The 22343-nt window shown below is 43.0% G+C and overlaps 1 protein-coding gene across 6 annotated transcripts in view; it reads left to right on the top strand.

The window, feature by feature from the left end:
• ZFYVE26 (zinc finger FYVE-type containing 26) overlaps nt 1-22343 on the top strand; it is a 70100-nt gene that overhangs the window by 19035 nt on the left and 28722 nt on the right. For 3 of the 6 annotated variants that reach the window (XM_009427995.5, XM_054666044.2, XM_001138003.7), the window contains 14 exons: nt 3392-3460; nt 3872-4023; nt 6856-7057; nt 8033-8296; nt 11422-11541; nt 11633-11797; nt 12378-12596; nt 13218-13320; nt 14129-14874; nt 16125-16321; nt 17309-17413; nt 19401-19523; nt 19915-20091; nt 21498-21744. In XM_009427995.5, the coding sequence (XP_009426270.3) occupies nt 3392-3460; nt 3872-4023; nt 6856-7057; nt 8033-8296; nt 11422-11541; nt 11633-11797; nt 12378-12596; nt 13218-13320; nt 14129-14874; nt 16125-16321; nt 17309-17413; nt 19401-19523; nt 19915-20091; nt 21498-21744 (2889 nt within the window). The remainder of the gene's footprint in view (nt 1-3391; nt 3461-3871; nt 4024-6855; nt 7058-8032; nt 8297-11421; nt 11542-11632; nt 11798-12377; nt 12597-13217; nt 13321-14128; nt 14875-16124; nt 16322-17308; nt 17414-19400; nt 19524-19914; nt 20092-21497; nt 21745-22343) is intronic. The other 3 variants (XM_063793604.1, XM_016926249.4, XM_009427994.5) reach the window with 1 other exon arrangement.

The following is a 22343-nucleotide window of genomic DNA, read 5'->3' as shown; positions in this document are numbered from 1 at the left end:
TGGTGTAATGCTGCTTGTCTAATACTCTTTAAGAAACAGCACATGGTCAAAAACAACAAAAGCGTTGTAAAATTATCCTATTCCCACTCCCTCAAGGTAACCCTTGTTAATAGTTTCCTATGTATCCTTTCAGAAATTTTCCATGCAATATAAACATGTATATCCTTTTATATATATACACATGCATTATACCATATATTGAGAACTGCAGCTGCTTTTTTCATTTATATCCTTTTATATATACAGATGTATTATACTATAAATTGAGAACTTTTTTCACTTACCATTTTAAATACTGCTTAGTATTCCATTGTCAGAAACACCCTGTTCATGGACATTTAAGTTTCCAGTTGTTTACCATTATAAACAGTGCTGTAGTAAAAAACCTTGTACATGTCTGTGCATACTTGTGTAAATACAGGATAAGCTCCTAGCAGCAGAATTACTAGGTCAGATGTATATGGGTGTCATATATAGATATTACCCAGTTGCCTTAAAAATAAGGTAGACCAATATGGATTTCTTTTTTTCTATAGGGATTAATATTAAGTATTCATTGTATGCCAGATGCTGCTCTACATTCCTTATATTTATAATTGTTAACTTATTTAATCCTCACAATACTATGAAGTAGGTCTTATTATTTTTCCCGTTTTATTTTTATTTCCTTTTTTCTTGAGATGGAGTCTCACTCTGTTGCCCAGGCTGGAGTGCAGTGGTGCAATCTCAGCTCAATGCAACCTCTGCCTCCTGGGTTCAAGCAATTCTTGTGCCTCAGCCTCCTGAGTAGCTGGGATTACAGGTGCGTGCTACCATGCCCGGCTAATGTTTGTATTTTTAGTAGAGACGGGGTTTTGCCATGTTGGCCAGGCTGATCTTGAACTCCTGACCTGAAGTGATCTGCCCGCCTCAGCTTCCCAAAGTGCTGGAATTACAGGCGTGAGTCACCAGGCCCGGCCTCCCTTTTATTTTTAGTTGGCATATAATAATTGTACATATTTAAGGGATACACAGTGATATTTCAATATGTTTATAAAATGTGTAGTGACCAAATTGGAGTAATATCTATCACCTCAAACATTTGTCATTTCTTTGTGTTGTGAACATTCAAAATCCTTTCTTCGGCCGGGCACGGTGGCTCACACCTGTAATCCCAGCATTCTGGGAGGCTGAGGCAGATGGATCACTTGAGGTAAGGAGTTCAAGACCAGCCTGGCTAACATAGTAAAACCCTGTCTCTACTAAAAATATGAAAGTTAGCTCGGTGTAGTGGTGGGTGCCCAGCTCGGGAGCCTGAGGCACGAGAATCACTTGAACCTGGGAGGCAGAGGTTGCGGTGAGCTGAGATTGTGCCACTGGACTCTAGCCTGGGTGACAGAGTGAGAATCCGTCTCAAAAAAAAAAAAAAAATCCTTTCTTCTAGCTTTTTGAGAATATATAATAGATTATAGTTAACCATATTCATCCTGCAGTGCTACAGAACAGCAGAACTGATCCCTCCATCCAGCTCTGATTTTATATTCATTAATCACCCTCTCCCCATCCTTCTCTCCCTCCTATTATTTATAGTTCTGCAAGCTGTATGTGATTGCCTGTTTGCACATACTCTCATCAGTCAATAGTATTAGATTTTTTAAAACCTTCACCAATATATTTAATAGTGATGTTTCATTGCTTCAGTAGTATTTTTTTTAGTTTGAGATTGAATATCTTTTCACATATTTATTGGCTGTTTATATTTTTCTGTAAACTGCCTAATGTCTAAGGTCCATTTTTCTCTTAGGAATCTCTTTTATCTTCAATTTTAGAAAGCTCTTTATACATTACAGAAAATATTTTCTCATCATGTGCTATTATTTTTTTCTCTATTTTGCCTTTTGATTCCACTTATAGGCTTTTCTTAGAGAAGTTAATATAGGCGCATTATGCAGGAGTATTAAATTTTTAGAGAATCAAGTTTTCATTATGGCTTTTGGTGTTGATCTTTTAAAAATTAAAAGGAATTCATGAGGATTTCCCATGGGCTAAACAATACTAGGTATCTTGAGGGAGGTAAATGAGGCACAAGCTAGGCTTTTGACTTCGAACAATTTGTAATGTACCTGCTTAGACAGTATACATGGAAAGTTTAAAGTGACCTGAGACCCTGCCTGAAAACAGAAGAAATGTCTTAAAAGAGGATATCAGCATGACCTGCAGATGTCAGGGCAACAGATTTCATGAAGGAGTTGACTCTTGAACCAAGCTCCAGAGAATGAGTAGGCTCTAGCTAAGTGGCAACATGAAAGGTGAGCATACTGGGTGGGGCGGAGGATGCCGTGAGAGAAAGCTTCAAGGTTGCGTTGCTAAGTCCCTTAAGCTGCTACATTAATTGTTTTGGGTCAGAAGACAGAGTTTGCATCCACTTGACCCATTCAGCACAAGAATGCACAACCCATCATCTCTTCTACGGCTGTTCCTTCTAAAGGGCTTCCAAACAGTGAACTGAGGTGCCTCCCTTGCATGAGGCTGAGACAGCCCCTCGAATGACCATGCTAAGGAATAGCGAGCCTCTGTTAGAAAGCTCTAACATGTTAGGAAGCCTGGTGTTGAGAAGAGAGAAGCTTTTTCTCTGAGACTTTGAATATCATGGTCTTTGGCCAGCCAGGTCTTAGACTTTGGTTCCCTACATTTTTTTTAATACAGATAGGGTCTTGCTCTGTCGCCCAGGCTGAAGTGCAGTGGCACAATCATAGCTCACTGTAACCTTGAACTCCTGGGCTCAAACAATCCTTCCTGCCGCAACCTCCTGGGTAGCTGGGACTACAGGTCCATGCCACCTTGCCCAACTAATTTGTTTTTAATTTTTTGTGTAGACAGGGTCTTGCAGTGTTGCCCAGGCTGGTCTCAAACTCCTGGCCTCAAGCTATCCTGCTACAACAGCCTCCCAAAGTGCTGGGATTACAGGTGTAAGCCACTGCACCCAGCCAGTTGTCTGCCTTTTCAAGTATGAAGATACCTTTTTCTATGTCAGGAAATACTGTGTCCCTACCACTCCCTGGTCATAACAGTTGTGCTTTTATTTTTTCAGAATACTGCCAGTGCTTACTGAGCAGGTGCTGATCACTGACCCCTAAAAATAACTTGAAAGTTCTTGGGGCTCTGAGACCCACAGGTTGGGAACCACTGGTATAGACTATTACCCAGGTGAACTCTGTTGCCGTATTCAGCCCACCCTTTGCCTTTGGTCTATAGGAGCTTGTGTTTTGCTGTAGAAGGAGCAGCAGGTGTCATAGTTATTCATTATCCTCTGTCTCTAACTACACAGATCTTGGCTGTCAAGCCAACTTCACACTTCCTGCTCTATAAGGAGCTGATAATTGACTTTCTCTCTTCTTCCCAATACCTGTAGATGGCCGAGACAGAGGTTCAAACCCATCCCTGGAAAGTACAAGTAGTGAGCTGAGCACAAGTACGTCAGGTATGCAGATTTCCACCAGTTGCCAACTTTGAGCAGCTTTGCCCTGATATAGAGTTGCCACACACCATGGTGTAAAGCCAGGATTGAGCAGTCAAGGTTGTTATTCAAGGTTGGCAGATGGCCAGATTTTAGCTGAGAGAAGGGAAAGGACTGTTTCATTCTCAATTTAGTTATCCAGCAACAGAGAGAAATAGAGGTAAATACCCAAAGAAGGTAGTTGGCACTTAGCATCTTCTATTCAAAGATGGTAGCATAGGTTTGCCCTTCATTTGAGGAAAAATTAAGACCTATTTACAGGCCTTTTACAGAAGGACATTGAGGAGATAAAAGTTTGGTGGGAGGTGGCAGCAATATAGCACTTCCTTAATTCCTCTTGCTTCTCTGGCCCCACACATTCTTGTGTCCCAACAGAGGGAAGTCTGAGTGCCATGTCTGGCCGGAATGAGCTGCACAGTAGATTGCACCCCCATCCTCAAAGTTCACTCATCCCCATGATGTTCTCCCCACCTGAGTCACTGCTGGCATCCTGCATCCTTCGCGGGAACTTCGCAGAAGCCCATCAGGTGAGGGGAGGCCATACCTTTTCAGCCCCTGAATGACTTAGCATCAGGTAAGGCTCGGAGCATGTACAACCAGAGCCACCTGGGAGCCCTCAGGGGTCCACATCAAGCAGAAGAAGCAGAAGCAAGAGGGGGTTTCCATGTGCCCAGGCCCAGTCTTCAGCAGGGCGGATTGAAAGATAGTGAATTGTTTGTGGTTCTTAACATAAGCAGTGTTTTTAAAAGGTGAAAGAAAATATTCAGCCACACTCCCACCACTTAAAAGCACGGAAACTTTTGTTTCTCTCCTTGACTCCTTCTCTGAACATATACATGGGTTTTTGTTTGTTTGCTTGTTTGTTTGTTTGTTTGAGACGGAGTCTTTCTCTGTTGCCCAGGCTGGAGTGCTGTGGCACGATTTCTGCTCACTGCACCCTCCACCTCCCAGGTTCAAACGATTCTCCTGCCTAAGCCTCCCAAGCAGCTGGGATTACAGGTGCCCACCACACCAGGCTAATTTTTGTATTTTTAGTAGAGACAGGGTTTTGCCATGTTGGCCAGGCTGGTCTCGAACTCCTGACCTCAAGTGATCTACCTGCCTCAGCCTCCCAAAATGCTGGGATTACAGGCATGAGCCACCACACCCAGCCCATGTTTTTATCTAGTTAAAAATTATAATACAATTTCCTTTTCTTTTTTTTTTTTTTTTTTTTTTTGAGACAGATTTGCTTTTGTCACCCAGGCTGCTGGAGTGCAGTGGCGCGATCCCAGCTCACTGCAACCTCCACCTCCCATGTTCAACCGATTCTCCTGCCTCAGCCTCCCGAGTAGTTAGGATTACAGGCATGCACCACCATATCTGGCTAATTTTTGTATTTTTAGTAGAGATGAGGTTTGCGATGTTTGTCAGGCTGGTCTCAAACTCCTGACCTCAGGAGATCCACCCGCCTCAGCATCCCAAAATGCTGGGATTACAGGCATGAGCCATTGCGCCCAGTCTCAATTATAAATAGAATGCCAGTTCAATATACAAGAAGTATGGAGAGCTAGCAGACTAGAATATTTGTATTGTAGAGAGAAAATAGCACTGGAATGGTAATCCGAAAGACTGAACCTCTCTGAGCTTTGGTTTCCTCATTTGAAAATTGGAGTTAAATGTAATACCTGGTTTTTCTACCTCATAGGAATGTTAAGAGGATTGTGTTCTAGCCGTGAGAAATATAAAAATCCTCTACTATTGATTAAACTTAATAACAAGTTATTAAACTTAATAACATAAAATAGTACTCTTCTAATTTTTAAAACCCTCTTGGCATATTAATGATACTTTTACTGGTAGTAAAGTATTTGGTAGTTTATCTACTTAACATGTAGGTCAGAATTATTCTTTCATGTGAGTTCAGTTTTTGAGGAATAAATCTAGGGAACTCTAGGTAACAGGACAATTTTTACGTAACCTTCTCTGATCATTTTAGATCTTATACTTTAATGATAATTATAATTATGATCCTTGGAGGAGGATAGGACCCTCCCCAGCCCCAGCCTTTCTTTTTCTTTTTTTTTTTTTTTGAAGCAGAGTCTCACTTTCTCACCCAGGCTGGAGTGCAGTGGCTCGATCTCGGCTCACTGCAGTCTTTGCCTCCTGGGATCAAGCGATTCTCCTGCCTCAGCCTCCTGAGTAGCTGGGACTACAGGTGCACACCACCACTCCTGGCTAATTTTTATATTTTTAATAGAGACGGAGTTTCACCTTGTTGGCCAGGCTGGTTTTGAACTCCTGACCTCAAATGATCCACCCTCCTTGGCCTCCTGAAGTGCTGGGATTACGGGCACAAGCCACCACGCCAGCCCCTCCCCAGCCTTTCTAATGCTCAAATCCAGAGGAATTTAGCTAGGAGTCCCATGATATTTTACCCCTAAATGTCCTCCACTTCTCCTCCTTTTCTTGAGCCATGGTCTTTTTTTTTTTTTTTCAATAAAAACTTTTATTTTTTGACCTGGATACAGACAGAATAAGTTGTACATATACGACAATATCAGAAAGTATTAACAAGAAAATAAAATTACTTTTAACCCTATAGTATGGAACAACCAATATTAAAAATTTACTTTTTTGGCCAATATTTCTCCAAAATATGTATGACTTTTATATAGCTGAGATTATTTCAAATCTAAAACTTTATATCATGCATTTTTACATTTTAATATTAGCATTTGTCTTTTAACCTTGATTTTAGTGACCTTACAATAGTCTGATCAAGTAGCTGCATTTAACCATTTTCCTGTTGCTCAAGATTTAGATTATTTTTAACCTTGTAATAGTTGTAATATATAGTGCCAAGGTGATTACGTTTAGGCATTAAGCCTTTTGAATTATTTTTTTAAGAAAGTTCCTCATAAAAACTACTGAGTCAAAAGATGTAAACATTTTTAAAGCTTTATGGATTGCCAAATTGCTTTTCAAAAAAGTTGTGACACTTAATGTTACACCATCTCCTGAGGATTTGTTTTTGTGCTTTGTTATTGTGATAGATGCAAAATGTTATTGTTACTTAAATTCCTAGATTACTGACAAGGGAAAAAATATTTTCTCATTTATATATTAGTCATATATATTTCCTCTGAAATTGTCCACAACTTTTGCCTATTTTCTACTGAGGCTTTGGTGGTTTTCTTACTTTTATGAATTATTTTTTATGGTTGACCTGCTCTTCTAACATTCAGTGCTCTTCTGACCCTACAAAGCACAAAGACATCTTAGGGCCACAGTCTAATGGTTGGCAAGATCTCCTATCCATGGACATTCCCTAAATCAGTGGGACCACCAGGGCCCACACGCTCCCTCTCCTATGACAGGTGCTGTTCACGTTCAACCTGAAGTCCTCACCCAGTTCAGGGGAACTGATGTTCATGGAGCGCTACCAGGAAGTGATCCAAGAACTGGCCCAAGTAGAGCACAAGATTGAAAACCAGAACTCAGATGCGGGTAGCAGCACCATTCGGAGAACTGGCAGTGGCCGCTCAACTCTACAGGCCATTGGCAGCGCTGCAGCAGCAGGTCAGGCTTCCCTGCTAACACCATAAGTGGTGAGGTGGCTGGGAGAGGGGGTAAAAGGGGAGAAACCACTAAAATCCTAGGCTCCTCATGAGGGTGAGCAGAAATTCAATACAGGACACCTGGCTTGAAAAACAGCAAACCTGATACGTCTAGTTTTCCAGCTGTGCCCATCCTCCTTGCCCAGGCTGTTCAGATACCACCACTCGACCTACTGCATTAAGCTTATCCTGTGTGATTTAAATGAAGCCTGTGAATGCTGTTTTTAACCTGTGTTTTGATGGCCACTGTCTCTGGCTTCAGGAAATGGTTAGGAGTTTATTTCCTTCCCATGTAATTACTCAGGGATAAAGCATATTGTTTTACTGTTCTATAAAGTGCAGTTGGGTATTAAAATTTAAGGCCTAGAATTCACAGGTCTCAGTTTCCCAACCTTGGATGCACTGCAAAAGAGCCCATCCTTTCATTACTTCTTGAAGTTGGAATCTTGTTCCACATTTTCACAACTCTTACTGACCTAGGCCCTACATACCATGGTACCATCACATATTGCTTCCTATATATTATCCCAGAAATTTTCTATGCCTATTCACAAGAACATACACACATCCTTTCTGTTTTTAATATAAATAGGTTCTTAGGACAATACTATAGTCTACCTTGCTTTTTAGTGATGCGTTCTAGAGATCTTTTCTGATTAGCACACACAGATCTACGTCATTCTTTCTGAACCTACTTTGAGATTCCGTTTGGAAAAAGCCCTCCCTCATCTGGACCACTCTGAGTTTCTCTTGGTCTTCCTTTCATGCCACTGTTTTGAAGCTATAAGAGTGGGCCATAATGATAGTGCTAATATACATGAAAGATACCCTGTGCAGATGAACCTCAAACATTTTGAAAGTAACTACTTTACCTAATAAAAGTTGTAGTAAGAATCCTTTTAACCCTTTGCTTTTTATTCCTCTGCTGGGCGGCCAGGAATGGTGTTTTACTCTATCTCTGACGTGACCGACAAGCTGCTCAACACCTCTGGAGACCCCATCCCCATGCTCCAGGAGGACTTTTGGATAAGCACGGCTCTGGTGGAGCCCACTGCTCCCCTGAGAGAGGTTCTGGAAGACCTCAGTCCCCCTGCCATGGCTGCATTTGACCTAGCTTGCTCTCAGTGCCAGCTCTGGAAAACCTGCAAGCAGCTTTTGGAGACAGCCGAACGGCGTTTGAATAGTAGCCTTGAAAGGCGGGGTGAGTGTGCTGTGTTAGCTGTATCCCTTCATTCTCAAATGAGATGGGTTTCTGAGAGTCTTGATAAATTGTCCAGGAAGAAAGCAGTTATTGGAGGAGGCAGATGGTGAATGGATTATGAAATTTTGTCACATACAATCTGATGGCATAAATACAGTCTGTTGAGAGACAAAATAGACATAGCAATTTGGGGAAATTCTTTATTGAATTATAGGTGAATTCAAAGAAGAAATATACATTTTAAAATGGTATCAATGGAATTCGAGCCTTAAGACTCCATGCCCTCTCCTTGGTGAACTTCACTTAACCTAAAACCTGAGACCATCTTGAATTTGTAAGCCAGGTGTAAGGGAAAACTTAATGAGTCACAGTTGGAGGGATGATCATACCTTGAGGTGAATAACAGTGCAGAATGTGCATACAGAATTCTTAGAGAAATCAGGTATGTGAAGGCATCAGTATATGAAGGTAGAATTAGGCAACGTTCTACTCCCCACACCTGTCCTTGCTACTTGCACCAAACATTGGAAGGACTGAGCAGTGGAGGAGAAAGGAACCTGTTCTGCCTTAGTAATATAGAGGGAGGAGTGGTGAATAGGTTATGATATGAATAGCCCCATGTGTCTGGGGTCCCCAAGTCCACCCCCAGGTTCAGTGATTCTCTAGGAGAACTCTCAAGAATCAGCTTATCGTCATAGAGCTAAGATTTATTTCAGCAAATGGATACAAAGAAAAATCAGCAAAGTAAAAAGGCTCATAGGATAAAATCTGGAGGAAACCAGGTGCAAGCTTCCAAGAGTCCTCTCCCTGTGGCTACACAGGGCATGCCTATGCCTATTTCTCCAGCAATGAGTTGTGCCAGCAGTTGCAAGGTGTTGTATATAGGGAAGCTCATTAGAGACTCAAGGCCCGAGGTTTGTTTGTTTGTTTGTTTGTTTGTTTATGTTTTTGAGATAGAATCTCGCTCTGTCCCCCAGGCTGGAGTGCAGTGGCACAGTCTCGGCTCACTGCTCACTGCAACTCCACCTCCCGGGTTCAAGCGATTCTCCTGCCTCAGCCTCCCAAGTAACTGGGATTACAGGCACGTGCCACCACGCCCGGCTAATTTTTGTATATTTAATAGAGACTGGGTTTCACCATGTTGGTCAGGCTGATCTCGAACTCCTGACGTCATGATCTGCCTGCCTCAGCCTCCCAAAGTGCTGGGATTATAGGCGTGAGCCACCGCGCCCAGCCACCCAAGGTTTTTTTTTTTTTTGAGGACTGGTGACAAAAACACCCTCTGCTTAACATGTAGCAAATTCCAGATTCCTAAAAGGAAAGCAGGTGTTCAGCATAAACCACATTGTACAAAGAGTTTAGGGCCAGTGAGCCACTGTTATTATTTAGGGAAAGTACGTAAGCATAGGAAACTTCTTACCAGTCAAGTCCACAGTGCCATTCAAGGGCCAACCTTGCAAGCAGATGTTCTAAGGATAGCAGTGTCAAGCCTGCTGTTTAACTCTTTTCTATACACCCCTCCAAATCACCTCTGAGCTGTTGGTTAAAATGTCCTTTAATGTTTACATAGTCCTTATAGTCCTTCAAAGAAAGTACACAGTGGCTTATACAATGCTGTTTTTGTCCAGTGATCTGCTCTTCCCCTCATCTAATACTTATATCCTAAAATAAAATATTATTCAAGCTCTTAATCACTGAAACAGTTTCAGGTCAATCAATGAGGAATTTTTGTGTGTGTGTGTGGGTGCATAGTCGGTATATGTATTTATGGAGTATATGAGATTTTTTGGTACAGGCACGCAATGCTTAACAATCACATCATGGAAAATTGAGTATCCATCCCCTCAAGCATTTATCCTTTGTGTTACAAACAAGCTAGTTAGACTCTTTTAGTTATTGTTAAATGTGCAATTGAATTATTATTCACTGTAGCCCCCATGTTATGCTATTAAATACTAGGCCTTATTCCTTGTTTCTAACTTTTTTTTTTTCTGAGACAGAGTCTCACTCTGTCACCCAGGCTGGAGTGCAGTGGCGCCATCTCGGCTCACTGCAGCCTTTGCCTCCTGGGTTCAGGTGATTCTCCTGTCTCAGCCCTCCCCCACAACCCCGCAGTAGCTAGAATGACAGGTGTGTGCCACCACGCCCAGCTAATTTTTGTATCTTTAGTAGAGAAGGGGTTTCACCATCCACCCACCTCGGCCTCCCAAAGTGCTGGGATTACAGGTGTGAGCCACCACACCCGGCCTCTAACTATTTTTTATACTCATTAACCATCTCCATCTTCCCCCACCCCTTACTACCTTCCCAGCCTCTGGTAACCACCCTTCTATTCTCTTATCTCCATGAATTCAGTTATTTTGATTTTTGGATCCCACACATAAGTGAGAACATGTGGTGTTTGTCTTTCTGTGCCTGGCTTATTTCACTTAACATAATGATCTTCAGTTCTATCCAAGTTGTTGCTAATGATTGGATCTCATTCTTTTCCATAACTGTATAGTACTCCATTGTGTATATGTATCACATTTTCTTTATCCATTCATCTGCTGATGGACACTGAGGTTGCTTCAAAATCTTGGCTATTGTGAAGAGTGCTGCAAGAAACATGGGAGTGCAAATATCTCTTCAATATACTAATTTAGGAATTAATTTAGTGACTACTGTGTTTCCAGATTATCCTGAGCATATGGGAGTATAGGAGAGATGTAAGGAATAATCTGTGTCCATAAAGTTGTTCATAGTCTAGTTGGAGTGTCAAGATACCACTTAAAGCAATTAAAGAAGACATATGATCTCCGCTCAAGTTGAGTACAACTGAAGGCAGTACCAAGGCAAATCTATTTGGCTTGGGACAACAATTCCATAGGAGTGCCAGAGATTCTGAATCTGCTGATGTTGTTGACAGCTGAGGCATCTTGCCAGAGTCAGTCCTAGAATCTCAGGCATGAAATAAGCCAAGTATACTGGTTGTCACCCAAAATGGCACAGCATGTATTTCCTCCTTAATATTGGAGAGGATAAAATTTCACAGGTAAATACAGGACTGAATGTCAATCTCTGAAAACACTTCAATTTTTTTTTTTTTTTTTTTTTGCATTCCCTCTTCCTTCATCTATTTCCAGGTCGACGGATAGACCATGTACTCCTAAATGCTGATGGCATTCGAGGTTTTCCAGTTGTTCTTCAGCAAATCAGTAAGAGTCTCAATTATCTGCTTATGTCAGCCAGTCAAACCAAATCAGGTGAGTTGCTTTTTTCTCTTTTCTTCTCCTGGACTTGGAACATTAGGTCAGCAACAGACTTTACTTTTTCTTTCTCATTTGCTTTCCATAGAGAGTGTGGAAGAAAAGGGAGGAGGCCCTCCACGGTGCAGCATCACTGAACTGCTTCAGATGTGCTGGCCCAGCCTAACCGAGGACTGTGTTGCCAGCCACACCACCCTCTCCCAGCAGCTAGATCAGGTCCTTCAGTCACTGAGAGAGGCACTAGAGCTGCCAGGTATAAGGCTGTCTGCTTGGGAACAAATAAAAGCTGAACTGGGGAGAGGAAACAGCTGAGAGTAACGAAGCACTTTGGAGCAGAGGCTTGGGACTCCAGAACTGGGATCTATCAGCCCTTTAGTTAGCCAGGGCATGTCTCAATGTCTCGTAACTTAAGTTCACCTGTTTTCCCACCTCTCAATTGAAAGAATGGTGAACACTCCATCAGCTGATACATTTTCTCATGATGAATAAGAAATACAGCCAGCAGGTGCTTAGTAAATATTGATGAACCCTTCCCCAAAAGATTGCTGTGTTCTTCATTAAGTTGTTCCACCCCAGAGACAAGGATAAAAATAGAACTATACACACCAGAGTAATTTTATACACTCCAGACTCAAAGCTTTCCCTGGCTGGGAATCACTTGTCCAAGTGACTGACTTAGGATTTTATATTTGCCTTGTAAGTGTAGTGTCCAGGCCATCAGATGCCCCAGGCAGTGTATAGGAGGCACAGTTCACATATCCAGTCAGAAATTGACCCAAAGCTGGACTCACAGACTGAAGCCTGTGTCCTTTCTCCTGCCATCCTCCTCTCAGAGCCCAGGACTCCTCCACTGTCTTCCCTGGTGGAGCAGGCAGCCCAGAAAGCTCCAGAGGCAGAGGCCCACCCTGTGCAGATCCAGACTCAGCTCCTCCAGAAGAACCTGGGCAAACAGACCCCATCAGGCAGCAGGCAGATGGACTACTTGGGCACCTTCTTCAGTTACTGCAGCACCCTTGCTGCAGTTCTCCTTCAAAGTTTGAGCTCTGAGCCTGGTAGGTAGCAAGAAAGAGGCAACAGATTCATGGCAGACCTGCAAGTGTTCAGGGCAAGGAAGAGAAAAGATGCACAATTGAAAGGCTCTGGATACAGCAGTAGCCAAGAACACTAGATTTATAAGGTTGTCCTCTCTTATTCATCTCTGGCTATTTTACTCATCTTTGTGCTAGTATAGCTGTATAGCACATGGGAGTACTCAATTAATTTTCTTGGAATTAGCGACTCAAAAATATCTCTGTCAGACCTGTGGTCCATTGTGAATTTGAGCACCCAGCAGAGGAATCAAGTCTCTGATATGAGTACCAGATTCTTAAGTCCACAGAGTGAGTACTACATGCACTTCAGTCGGGTTGAAGAGAGCAGGAGTTGGCTGTCCGTGGCTAGATCTGCCCACTGAAGTTCGTCTGGGGTTGGAAGTCTTTAGAGCAGTGGTAAGATATAGATAAAACTTGTGGTCAGGTTCATGTTGAGAATACCCTTTACCTAGAATGAATTAACAGAAGGCTCTCAATATTGTCTTCATCTTGACACTGTACTTTTTTCTCAATTCTGGGAAACAGGGCTCTGAACTCTTGCAGTCAGTGGTGCAAACAAGATCATGTTCTTTACCTTTGCAGATCATGTGGAGGTCAAGGTAGGAAATCCCTTTGTTCTGCTGCAACAGAGCTCTTCCCAACTGGTGTCACATCTCCTGTTTGAGAGACAAGTTCCCCCAGAGAGGTAGGAGCCACCTCCATGCAAGTCAGCCATGGGCCTTCGGATGATTTCATCAATATAGCCAAGGGCTCAGTGCGGTGGTGCTTGGGGTTAGCACAGAGAGTGGGGATTTCTTCCTGACTGAATTTTTTATTCTTATATAACTGAAAATTTAATGTGCCTTGTTTCCTGCTTTCTCTCTCGATACCTTTAGCATGTATATTGTTAAGTATGAAATCAGTGGGTGACTCTGCACTTTATAAATAGGCAAAAATCTAAAAATTCAATAACATGATAGTTGATTAGACTGTAGGAAAACAGCATTCTCAGAGAATGCAAGTGGGACATAAATTTGTACAGCCTCTGTCAGAAGGCAGTTTGTCAATATTTATTAAAATTGCAAATTCATATGCCCTTTGATTTAGCAAACCATTTTGGATAATTTATCCTACAGCTTTATTATACATAAATGATTTATATGCAAAATCATTTCATTGCAATCTTGTATATAGTACCAACAGATCAGAAAATTCATTGTCCACTAACAGGAGCCTAGTTATGGTTCATCTATATAATGGAATACTATGTAACTGCAAAAACTAAAGAGGGTCCTCTCCGTAGAGGGATATGGATAGATCTCGCAGAAGTGTTCGTGAAAACATAAAGGGCAGAGCGATATGTCTAATAGGCTACTTTTTGTGTTTTAAAAAAAGAGTGTGACAATTAGGAACTTTTATTTACATTTGCTCATGTAAGCATAAAGAAATTGTAAGACTGGTTAATGGTGCCTGGGTATTCAGGCCTTGTATGCTTTCTGCTTCTCTCCTTCCAGACTGGCAGCCCTTCTGGCCCAAGAGAATCTCAGCCTAAGTGTGCCACAGGTCATCGTCAGCTGCTGCTGTGAGCCCCTTGCTCTTTGCTCGTCCCGGCAAAGCCAGCAGACCTCCTCCCTCCTGACTCGTCTGGGTACTCTGGCCCAGCTACACGCCTCCCACTGCCTGGATGACCTCCCACTTTCTACACCGAGCTCCCCGAGGACAACTGAGAACCCTACATTGGAAAGAAAGCCCTACTCCTCCCCAAGGGACTCATCACTCCCAGCCCTCACCTCCTCTGCCTTGGCCTTTCTTAAGTCACGCTCAAAGCTCCTAGCTACGGTGGCCTGCCTGGGGGCTTCCCCGAGGTTAAAGGTCAGCAAGCCCAGCTTGTCATGGAAGGAACTTCGTGGCCGCAGGGAGGTGCCTCTGGCTGCAGAGCAGGTAGCCCGGGAGTGTGAGCGCCTTCTGGAACAATTCCCTCTGTTTGAGGCCTTCCTCCTGGCTGCCTGGGAGCCCCTGCGAGGGTCTTTGCAGCAGGGGCAGAGTCTGGCAGTGAATCTCTGTGGTTGGGCCAGTCTTTCTACCGTTCTCCTGGGCCTACATTCTCCCATTGCCCTAGATGTACTGAGTGAGGCTTTTGAGGAATCCTTGGTGGCCAGAGATTGGTCCCGGGCCCTTCAGCTCACTGAAGTGTACGGGCGAGATGTGGACGATTTGAGCAGCATAAAGGATGCAGTCCTGAGCTGTGCTGTGGCATGTGGTGAGCAGAATGCTATGCCTCCCTTTTTCACTAGTGGTAATATTTGGTATTCACTGGGTATATTATCACATTTAATCCTCACGGTAACTCTAGAGAGAAGCCCCACTATAATCTCATGTTATTAAGAGGAGACCAGGTCTCAGAGGGGTTAGGAAACTTGCCCAAGGTGGTAAGTGGTAGAGTAGAGCTTAGAACCCAAGTCCATCTGACTTTAAACAGCCACGCATAACCAGTATTCTCAATACTGTATATCACAATTCTTGTGAAATTCTACAGACTACAAATGTTTGGGTCCCTTCCCCAGAGGCCCAGGATAGAGCTCAGGCAAGTGTTTACTTTAAAATAGGGATCAGCACATTTTTTCTATAAAGGACTTTGTAAGCCACAGTCTCGCTCATAACTACCCAGCCCCTCCAGTACAGCATGAAAGCAGCCAGAGTCAATATATAAAGAAATGAGCATGGCTACAGTATAATAAAACTGTATTATAAAAGCAGATTGTGGGTCTGTTTGATGACCACTGCTTTGAAAGCTCCCCAGGAAATTCTGACGTGTAACCAGAGCGGAAAGCCAATGAGCTGTAACACTACTAGGATTTCCTAGCAGTGTTGCAACAAGAGTTGGGTGTGATGTAGGGAATGACTTTTGGGTAGGAGGCTTGGCTCCCTTTGGAAAGGAGAAAATCCATCCTTGAAAAGGTGGAGAAATCTACTGACTGGCTGTGTGGTCTTAATTGCTTGGAGTCTGTTTTTTGTATCTCCAAGATCAGATCTGTGAAATGGGTGTGGAAGAGAGAGATCTAAGTCAGGGAGTGAAACTAGTCTACCTGGTATAACTTTCAAGTGGTTATGTATGGCACAGGGTGGAAATTACAGGGAAAAGGAAAGTTTCACTGACAAGGTGAGTCTGAAACAGTCCTATATGTTCAGCATGCCAAAACATGGAGAGCTTCATCTCTTCTGTCCTTCCTTCATTCCTTCCTTCCTTTCTCTTTTCCCTCTCTTCCTTCTGAAAGTCTCATGGCTATTATTAGGTTTACCTAAAGATACACATAGGGTAGAGATACAGCATTTTCCTTGTCATATAATGGTTCCAAGTGTAAAAACTAGTTAAGATCACATCCATCTTAAGGATCCTCCAAGCTCCTCTTTTACGAGATTGAAGAAAGCCCTTTCTCAAGAAGTAACCTGGACTCTTGAACTCTTCTGGTCCCACGCTTGCTGCCTCTGAGCATCTTTTTTGTCTTATAGACAAAGAAGGTTGGCAATACCTGTTTCCCGTGAAGGATGCATCTCTGAGAAGTCGGCTGGCCCTACAGTTTGTGGACAGGTGGCCCCTGGAGTCATGCCTGGAGATTCTGGCCTACTGCATTTCAGACACGGCTGTCCAAGAAGGACTAAAGTGTGAGCTACAGAGGAAGCTGGCGGAGCTGCAGGTGTATCAGAAGGTATGGGCCCTCGCATCAAGAGAAAGGGAACGAGCTTCTCACTCTATGATCAACCCCAGCCTATCTTATATGATGGGGGACTTTAAGAAAGAGAAAATATAGGTCTGGGTTTTGCTTTGCATCTGGCTTCAGTTCTTAGGTGAACAGCAGGGAGGCCTCCTAGCTGGTTGCTGTGTTACTTATTCCTATAATTTTAAATACATTTGCATGAAATGAGGGTAAAAATAACAAAATTAACATTGGAATGGTGTATTACAGTCCAAAAAGGCTTTTTCACATGTCTTTTTGAGCTTTGTGTATGTTTTTGTATATTGTGTCTTCTATAAAGTTTGTTTTAAATTTCAGCAACATTTCAAGAGCTATTTTGAAAAGATATATGAAGGTGACAATTTCAAAACTAAAAGATTCTTGTGGGATATTTGTTATGTTCAAGCTCAAGAGGCTTAGGGAGACAAATTTAGGAAGCACGGCTACATAACAAGTATAAAATAGATGCTAATTTTCCAACATATCCTTGGAGCAGACAGAGTCCAGAAACCCTACCAGGGGTAGTGAAAATGGCAGGTGAAAAAAGGTTTCTTTTTATTCTTCCTTGGCAGTTTTCATGCAGAGCTAAAATGTTGTATGAAAGGTGATCCCACAGAGCATTCAAGCCAGAAGAATATCTTGGGTGGAGTTTGGGGTAGAGGAGCATGGGACAGGTGACCCCAGAACAATCTGGGAAGCATGAGAGCACTGTCTTCACTAGTGAAAGGCCCCAGTCCTGGCCTCCATATTCAGCCTTCACTCCCTGCTTGTTCTTCCTGGATAGGTTCACTCTGCTCTCTAAATAATCTTTGCCCAATTTGCTCTCCTTTCTGGCAAGTTCTGACAGCCTGACTTTGGGGCAGAGATCTAGGGATGGCCCATCTGTGGACATGCCCAGTGACTTGTTCATGGAGGGAGAAGCTGCAGTGTGGTTTGACGGATTTTCTTGTCTTTCCTTAGATTCTGGGTTTGCAGTCTCCCCCAGTGTGGTGTGACTGGCAGACCTTGAGGAGCTGTTGTGTTGAGGACCCATCAACTGTCATGAACATGATTCTAGAAGCACAGGTACCGTTTTCCTGGGTGGTGTTCCCCTTCATCCTCCTTTCAGAGTTACAACCCCTTAGCTGGCTGTATAAGCCCCTTTCTGCATATCAATGTTCACTTTTTAAAAAAATAACTATACCACATTCTGGCCGAGGCAGGCGGCTCACAAGGTCAGGAGATCAAGACCACGGTGAAACCCCGTCTCTACTAAAAATACAAAAAATTAGCTAGGCGTGGTGGCGGGTACCTGTAGTCCCAGCTACTCCAGAGGCTGAGGTAGGAGAATGGCGTGAACCCAGGAGGCGGAGCTTGCAGTGAGCCGAGATCGCACCACTGCACTCTAGCCTGGACGACAGAGCGAGACTCTGTCTCAAAAAATAAAATAAAATAACTATACCACATTCTTTTTTATTGTGAAATTTGCCAAAATCCAGATTAGAGACTAATACAATTGACTCTTTTGTATTATCATCCTGTGTTCATACCTGAGATTTTCTACATTGTGTACGTTAGGTACAGAATGTATTTCTCGAAGTGGAATTGCTGGGTCATTGGTCATGAGTGTCCTCACCTTTGCTAGAATATTACCAACTCACTCTTCAAAACACTCACCCCAGTTACACTCCCACTCGCAGTTCCCATTATTCCATAACCATGTCACCTTTTTATTTATCTTTATTTTTATTATTATTTTTGAGATGGAGTCTTGCTATTTCACCCAGGCTGGAGTGCAATGGCGCAATCTTGGCTCACTGCAACCTCCGCCTCCTGGGTTCAGACGATTCTCCTGCCTCAGGCTCCCAAGTGGCTTGGATTACAGGCAGCCACCACGCCCAGCTAATTTTTTTGTATTTTTAATAGAGACAGGGTTTTGCCATGTTGGCCAGGCTGGTTTTGAACTCCTGACCTCAAGTGATCTGCCTACCTTGGCCTCCCAAGGTGCTGGGATTACAGGCACGAGCTACAGCACCTGGCCCCTTGTTACCTTTTTATATTGTCCAACTTTTCATTGTTTGCAATAAGATGGTATCTCATTGTTGTTTTAATTTACATGATAACTAATAAATTTGAATATCTGTTCATGTGTTTATTAGATTTCTGAGTGCTAAGTAGGATTTTGTCTACCTTTTAAGAAGCTGACTGTGTAGATGCTCATTCAAATGTTCGTTCATTCAGGAAGTACTTATTGCATGCCTATTATTTGCCAATCACTGTGGTAGATGGTGGTGAAACAAAAATTATTAAGCTGTCCTTGCCCTGGAGTGGCTCACATTTTGGAGAGAGGGTGATGTAAGATGCATCCCTAGGTGACTGCAACATAATATACAAATGACAGAAGTAAGCTCAGATTGTGGGAGCACAGGCAGGGCACCTAACATAGCCTGAGAAACAAGGAAGCATCCTGAAGAAGGCAGTCCTAGGCAGGGTTGTGGGGAGGACATTCCAGACACCACCATGTGGGAATATTTGAACAAAGCCCTAGGAATTCTATTCTCTCAAACTTCATCTACAGTTCACAAATTGGGGTTGGGGGGTAGTGAGGGGGAACATGGGTAGAATCCAACCACCAACATGTTTATTTGGCCTTTGTAGTATTGGTCTACAGAATTTTTATTTTTTCATATTGACTTTATTGCCAAAATTTTAAAATACAGAAATTTTATGATTTTAAAAAAGTTTTGTAACTTTAAAGTCTGACAACATTGGGCCTGCCCATTCTTATAGCATGGGTGACTGTGTCCTTTAAACAGTCTTTTCAGTCTTTCCCACTTCCTTAGAATCTCCCCAGGGTTGACACCAAGTGTCTGTTGCCACATGTCATCTGCTTTTTTTTATGGTAGTGCTAAGAGGAAAGTGATATGAACAGTAAGCCTGCTTCAATCATTTTCATCATAGTGAAGTTCCCATCAGCACTTATAAACATTCCTGGGGCTTTGTAGACTCAAGACTGCTGAGAAGAATCAGGCAGTCATGTAAAGGGGTTGAAGGCATGTGTGTTTCCTTCCAGGAGTATGAACTGTGTGAAGAGTGGGGCTGCCTGTACCCCATTCCAAGAGAACATTTAATCAGCCTTCATCAAAAGCATCTTCTCCACCTTCTAGAAAGAAGAGATCATGACAAGGCTCTGCAAGTAAGCCCCCAGTTCTTTCCATTTTTCTTCTGGGGTGGGACAAGAAGTTTAGTCAAATCAGATGGCTTTATTTTCATGTTGAATCCCATGCAATCTCAGCTATGCCTCTTCCGATCTTTCAGGAGCTGGTTATAGTCATCTTGAGCAGAAGGGGCCTAGCCTTGCATTAGGTGCCAGATGGGGCGGCTGGGTCCAGAATTCTGCTGAATTCTGGTCCTGTCAAAGCCATGGCATTTGGGAAACTACAGAGGTGGTTAAAAAAAAAAAAAGAGTATAGAGAAAGGGTTAGTCCAAAATGAGTAAACCTAAATATTCTATTCTCAAACAAAACAAAGCTGGTCTAAGAGCTCTTCTGCAGGCCACACCTTCCTCCTCTACCCTTTGACAATAGCTCCTGCGAAGAATCCCTGACCCCACCATGTGCCTTGAAGTGACAGAGCAATCCCTCGACCAGCACACTAGCTTGGCCACTTCTCACTTCTTGGCCAACTACCTCACCACCCACTTCTATGGACAACTGACTGCTGTCCGACACCGTGAAATCCAGGCGCTGTATGTGGGATCCAAGGTAAGGAGGAAAAGGAGGTGTTGGGAAGGCATACGTGAGGGAGAGACTGCGAGCCTAGCTCTTCTTCAGAACTTGCCTTTTCAATGGCTCTTTTGCCAGGCACCTGCCATCCCTGGCCTGTGCTTTATGAAATCTTTACCCTAGAAGCCCTCTGTATCCTAGTTGAGTCTCCTAGGACTTGTCATTCTCTTCCTGTCCTGCCTCCATAGGGAATTCTACCTGGTCCTCTTAAGTTGCCTTTATGGTTTCCATGGTATCTGCTGTATCAATGCTTCTCAATTCTGACAATATATTAGAATCACCTGGACTTAAAAAAAAATACCAGGTTATTCACCTCTACCCCAGATCAAGTAAAACTGGTCTTGGGATAGGGACTGGACATCTTCCAAAGGGCTTCTGATGTAAGGATTTAAAACGACTGCTTGATAAACTTGTCTGTGCTAGTGGAAGAGGGTTAGTTGTCTATGTAATTAGATGAGATAAGTTCTTACCTTTGATGTATAACCTTGGAGACATTAATAGAAGAAACCGCCAGCTAGAAAAAGTAATCCAGTGAAGCAGAGTTTGAAGAGAGCTAGGGCCCTCTGGCATTCTTCTAATTATTCTGCCTGGCAGTCCTATATACTACCCCACAAATAGAACGAGTGCTAGGAGAGCCATAAATATAACCACTGGCCCACTTACTAAGAGTTGAACTACATAACATGTTCCTTAAGAAGATACACCCAATGTGCTGTAGCTGAGTAGGGGAACCCTTGAAAACTGGCAGTGAACAGGGTCAGTGAACATATTTCAAGCCTAGTGATCGTGACTTCTAAGGAGAACTTAGATTCATCGTTTACCTGTAGGACATAGGAGGTGCCAGGTTTCATTAGACCACTGACACTACCTTGTATTTCTCATTCTGAGTAAAGCCTCAAATAAACAGAATGGTGGCATTAAGGGTCAGGGAGACCTCAATCATACCTGGAGGGTCCAGGCCAGGCGTGAGCAGGCTACCACCTGTGGGCCAAATCCAGTCCCCAGCCTGCGTTTGTAAAGCAAGTGTTATTGGAACACACGTGCAACTATCATTTTACCTATGGCTGCTTTCAAGGTACATGTGCAGAGCTGAATGTTTGAGACAGACATTATGGACCATGAAGCCTGAAATATTTACTCTCTGATCCTTTATAGGAAAAGTTTACTAACCCCTCATCTGGTGAAGGTACTTGGAGTACTTCTCAATTACCATCTGCAGAATTTAGTGGGGAGCTCAGCCTTCCTAAAAGACTGCGAGTCTGTTTCAGTAGCTGGCTATACGCCTTTTGTTCTCATGCACCCTTCCCCTTCCCAGTGAGAATCTTGAGTTTTTTCTGAAATTTGTGTACTATTTTCTTTACTCTATGGATCTACCCCACAAACAGATTCTGCTGACCCTGCCTGAGCAGCACCGGGCCAGCTATTCCCACTTGTCCTCTAACCCCCTGTTCATGCTGGAGCAGCTGCTTATGAACATGAAGGTGGATTGGGCCACTGTGGCTGTGCAGACTCTCCAGCAGCTGCTGGTTGGACAGGAGATTGGCTTCACTATGGACGAGGTGGACTCACTGCTTTCCAGATACGCAGAGAAAGCCCTGGACTTTCCATACCCTCAGAGGGAGAAACGATCAGGTAACTGCTAGCATCCTAGAAGGGGATTCTACATGGAGGAAGAAATGCCATGCTGCATTCTTAGTTTTAATTTGCTCCCCTTTTAATATTTTGGGTTGATCTAGAGTGAATGAATACACTTCAGAAGAGCTATCCCTTTATTATATAGGAGAGATCTTGGTCTTGGAGGAAGTAGAATAATGACCAGAATTAAAAGGTGGTAGATAACCACTGCATGCACATAATAACATAAAGGTTTGGAAAGCAAAATATGCTGGAAATGGTCTCTGTCTGGCCTTGATATAGCGGGCTCTTCAGTGCCATCATTTGGTATTGAGAGTATGCCTTATTCCCAGGATCACATCGGATATCACTTGTATGTGAGCTGACTCAGCCTCTTCTACATTGAAGAAACTGAAATAAGTATGGACTGATGTTCCCAGCCAGCTCTTTTTTCTTACTCCCTACTCTCCAGGGGCATCATTTCAACGTCTTCCACTTCCCTCTGGGCATTTTTTGATTTATTTTGTAGAATCCTAGTGTCCATTTCATTATCTCATATGCCTAAACATGGTTTGTTTTTCAAGGCGTTTAAGAAACATGCATGCTATGGGCTTAGA

Source organism: Pan troglodytes, chromosome 15, assembly GCF_028858775.2.
Source record: "Pan troglodytes isolate AG18354 chromosome 15, NHGRI_mPanTro3-v2.0_pri, whole genome shotgun sequence".
In the NCBI taxonomy this organism is placed as follows: domain Eukaryota; kingdom Metazoa; phylum Chordata; class Mammalia; order Primates; family Hominidae; genus Pan; species Pan troglodytes.
This window is presented reverse-complemented; position numbering and strand designations above follow the sequence as displayed.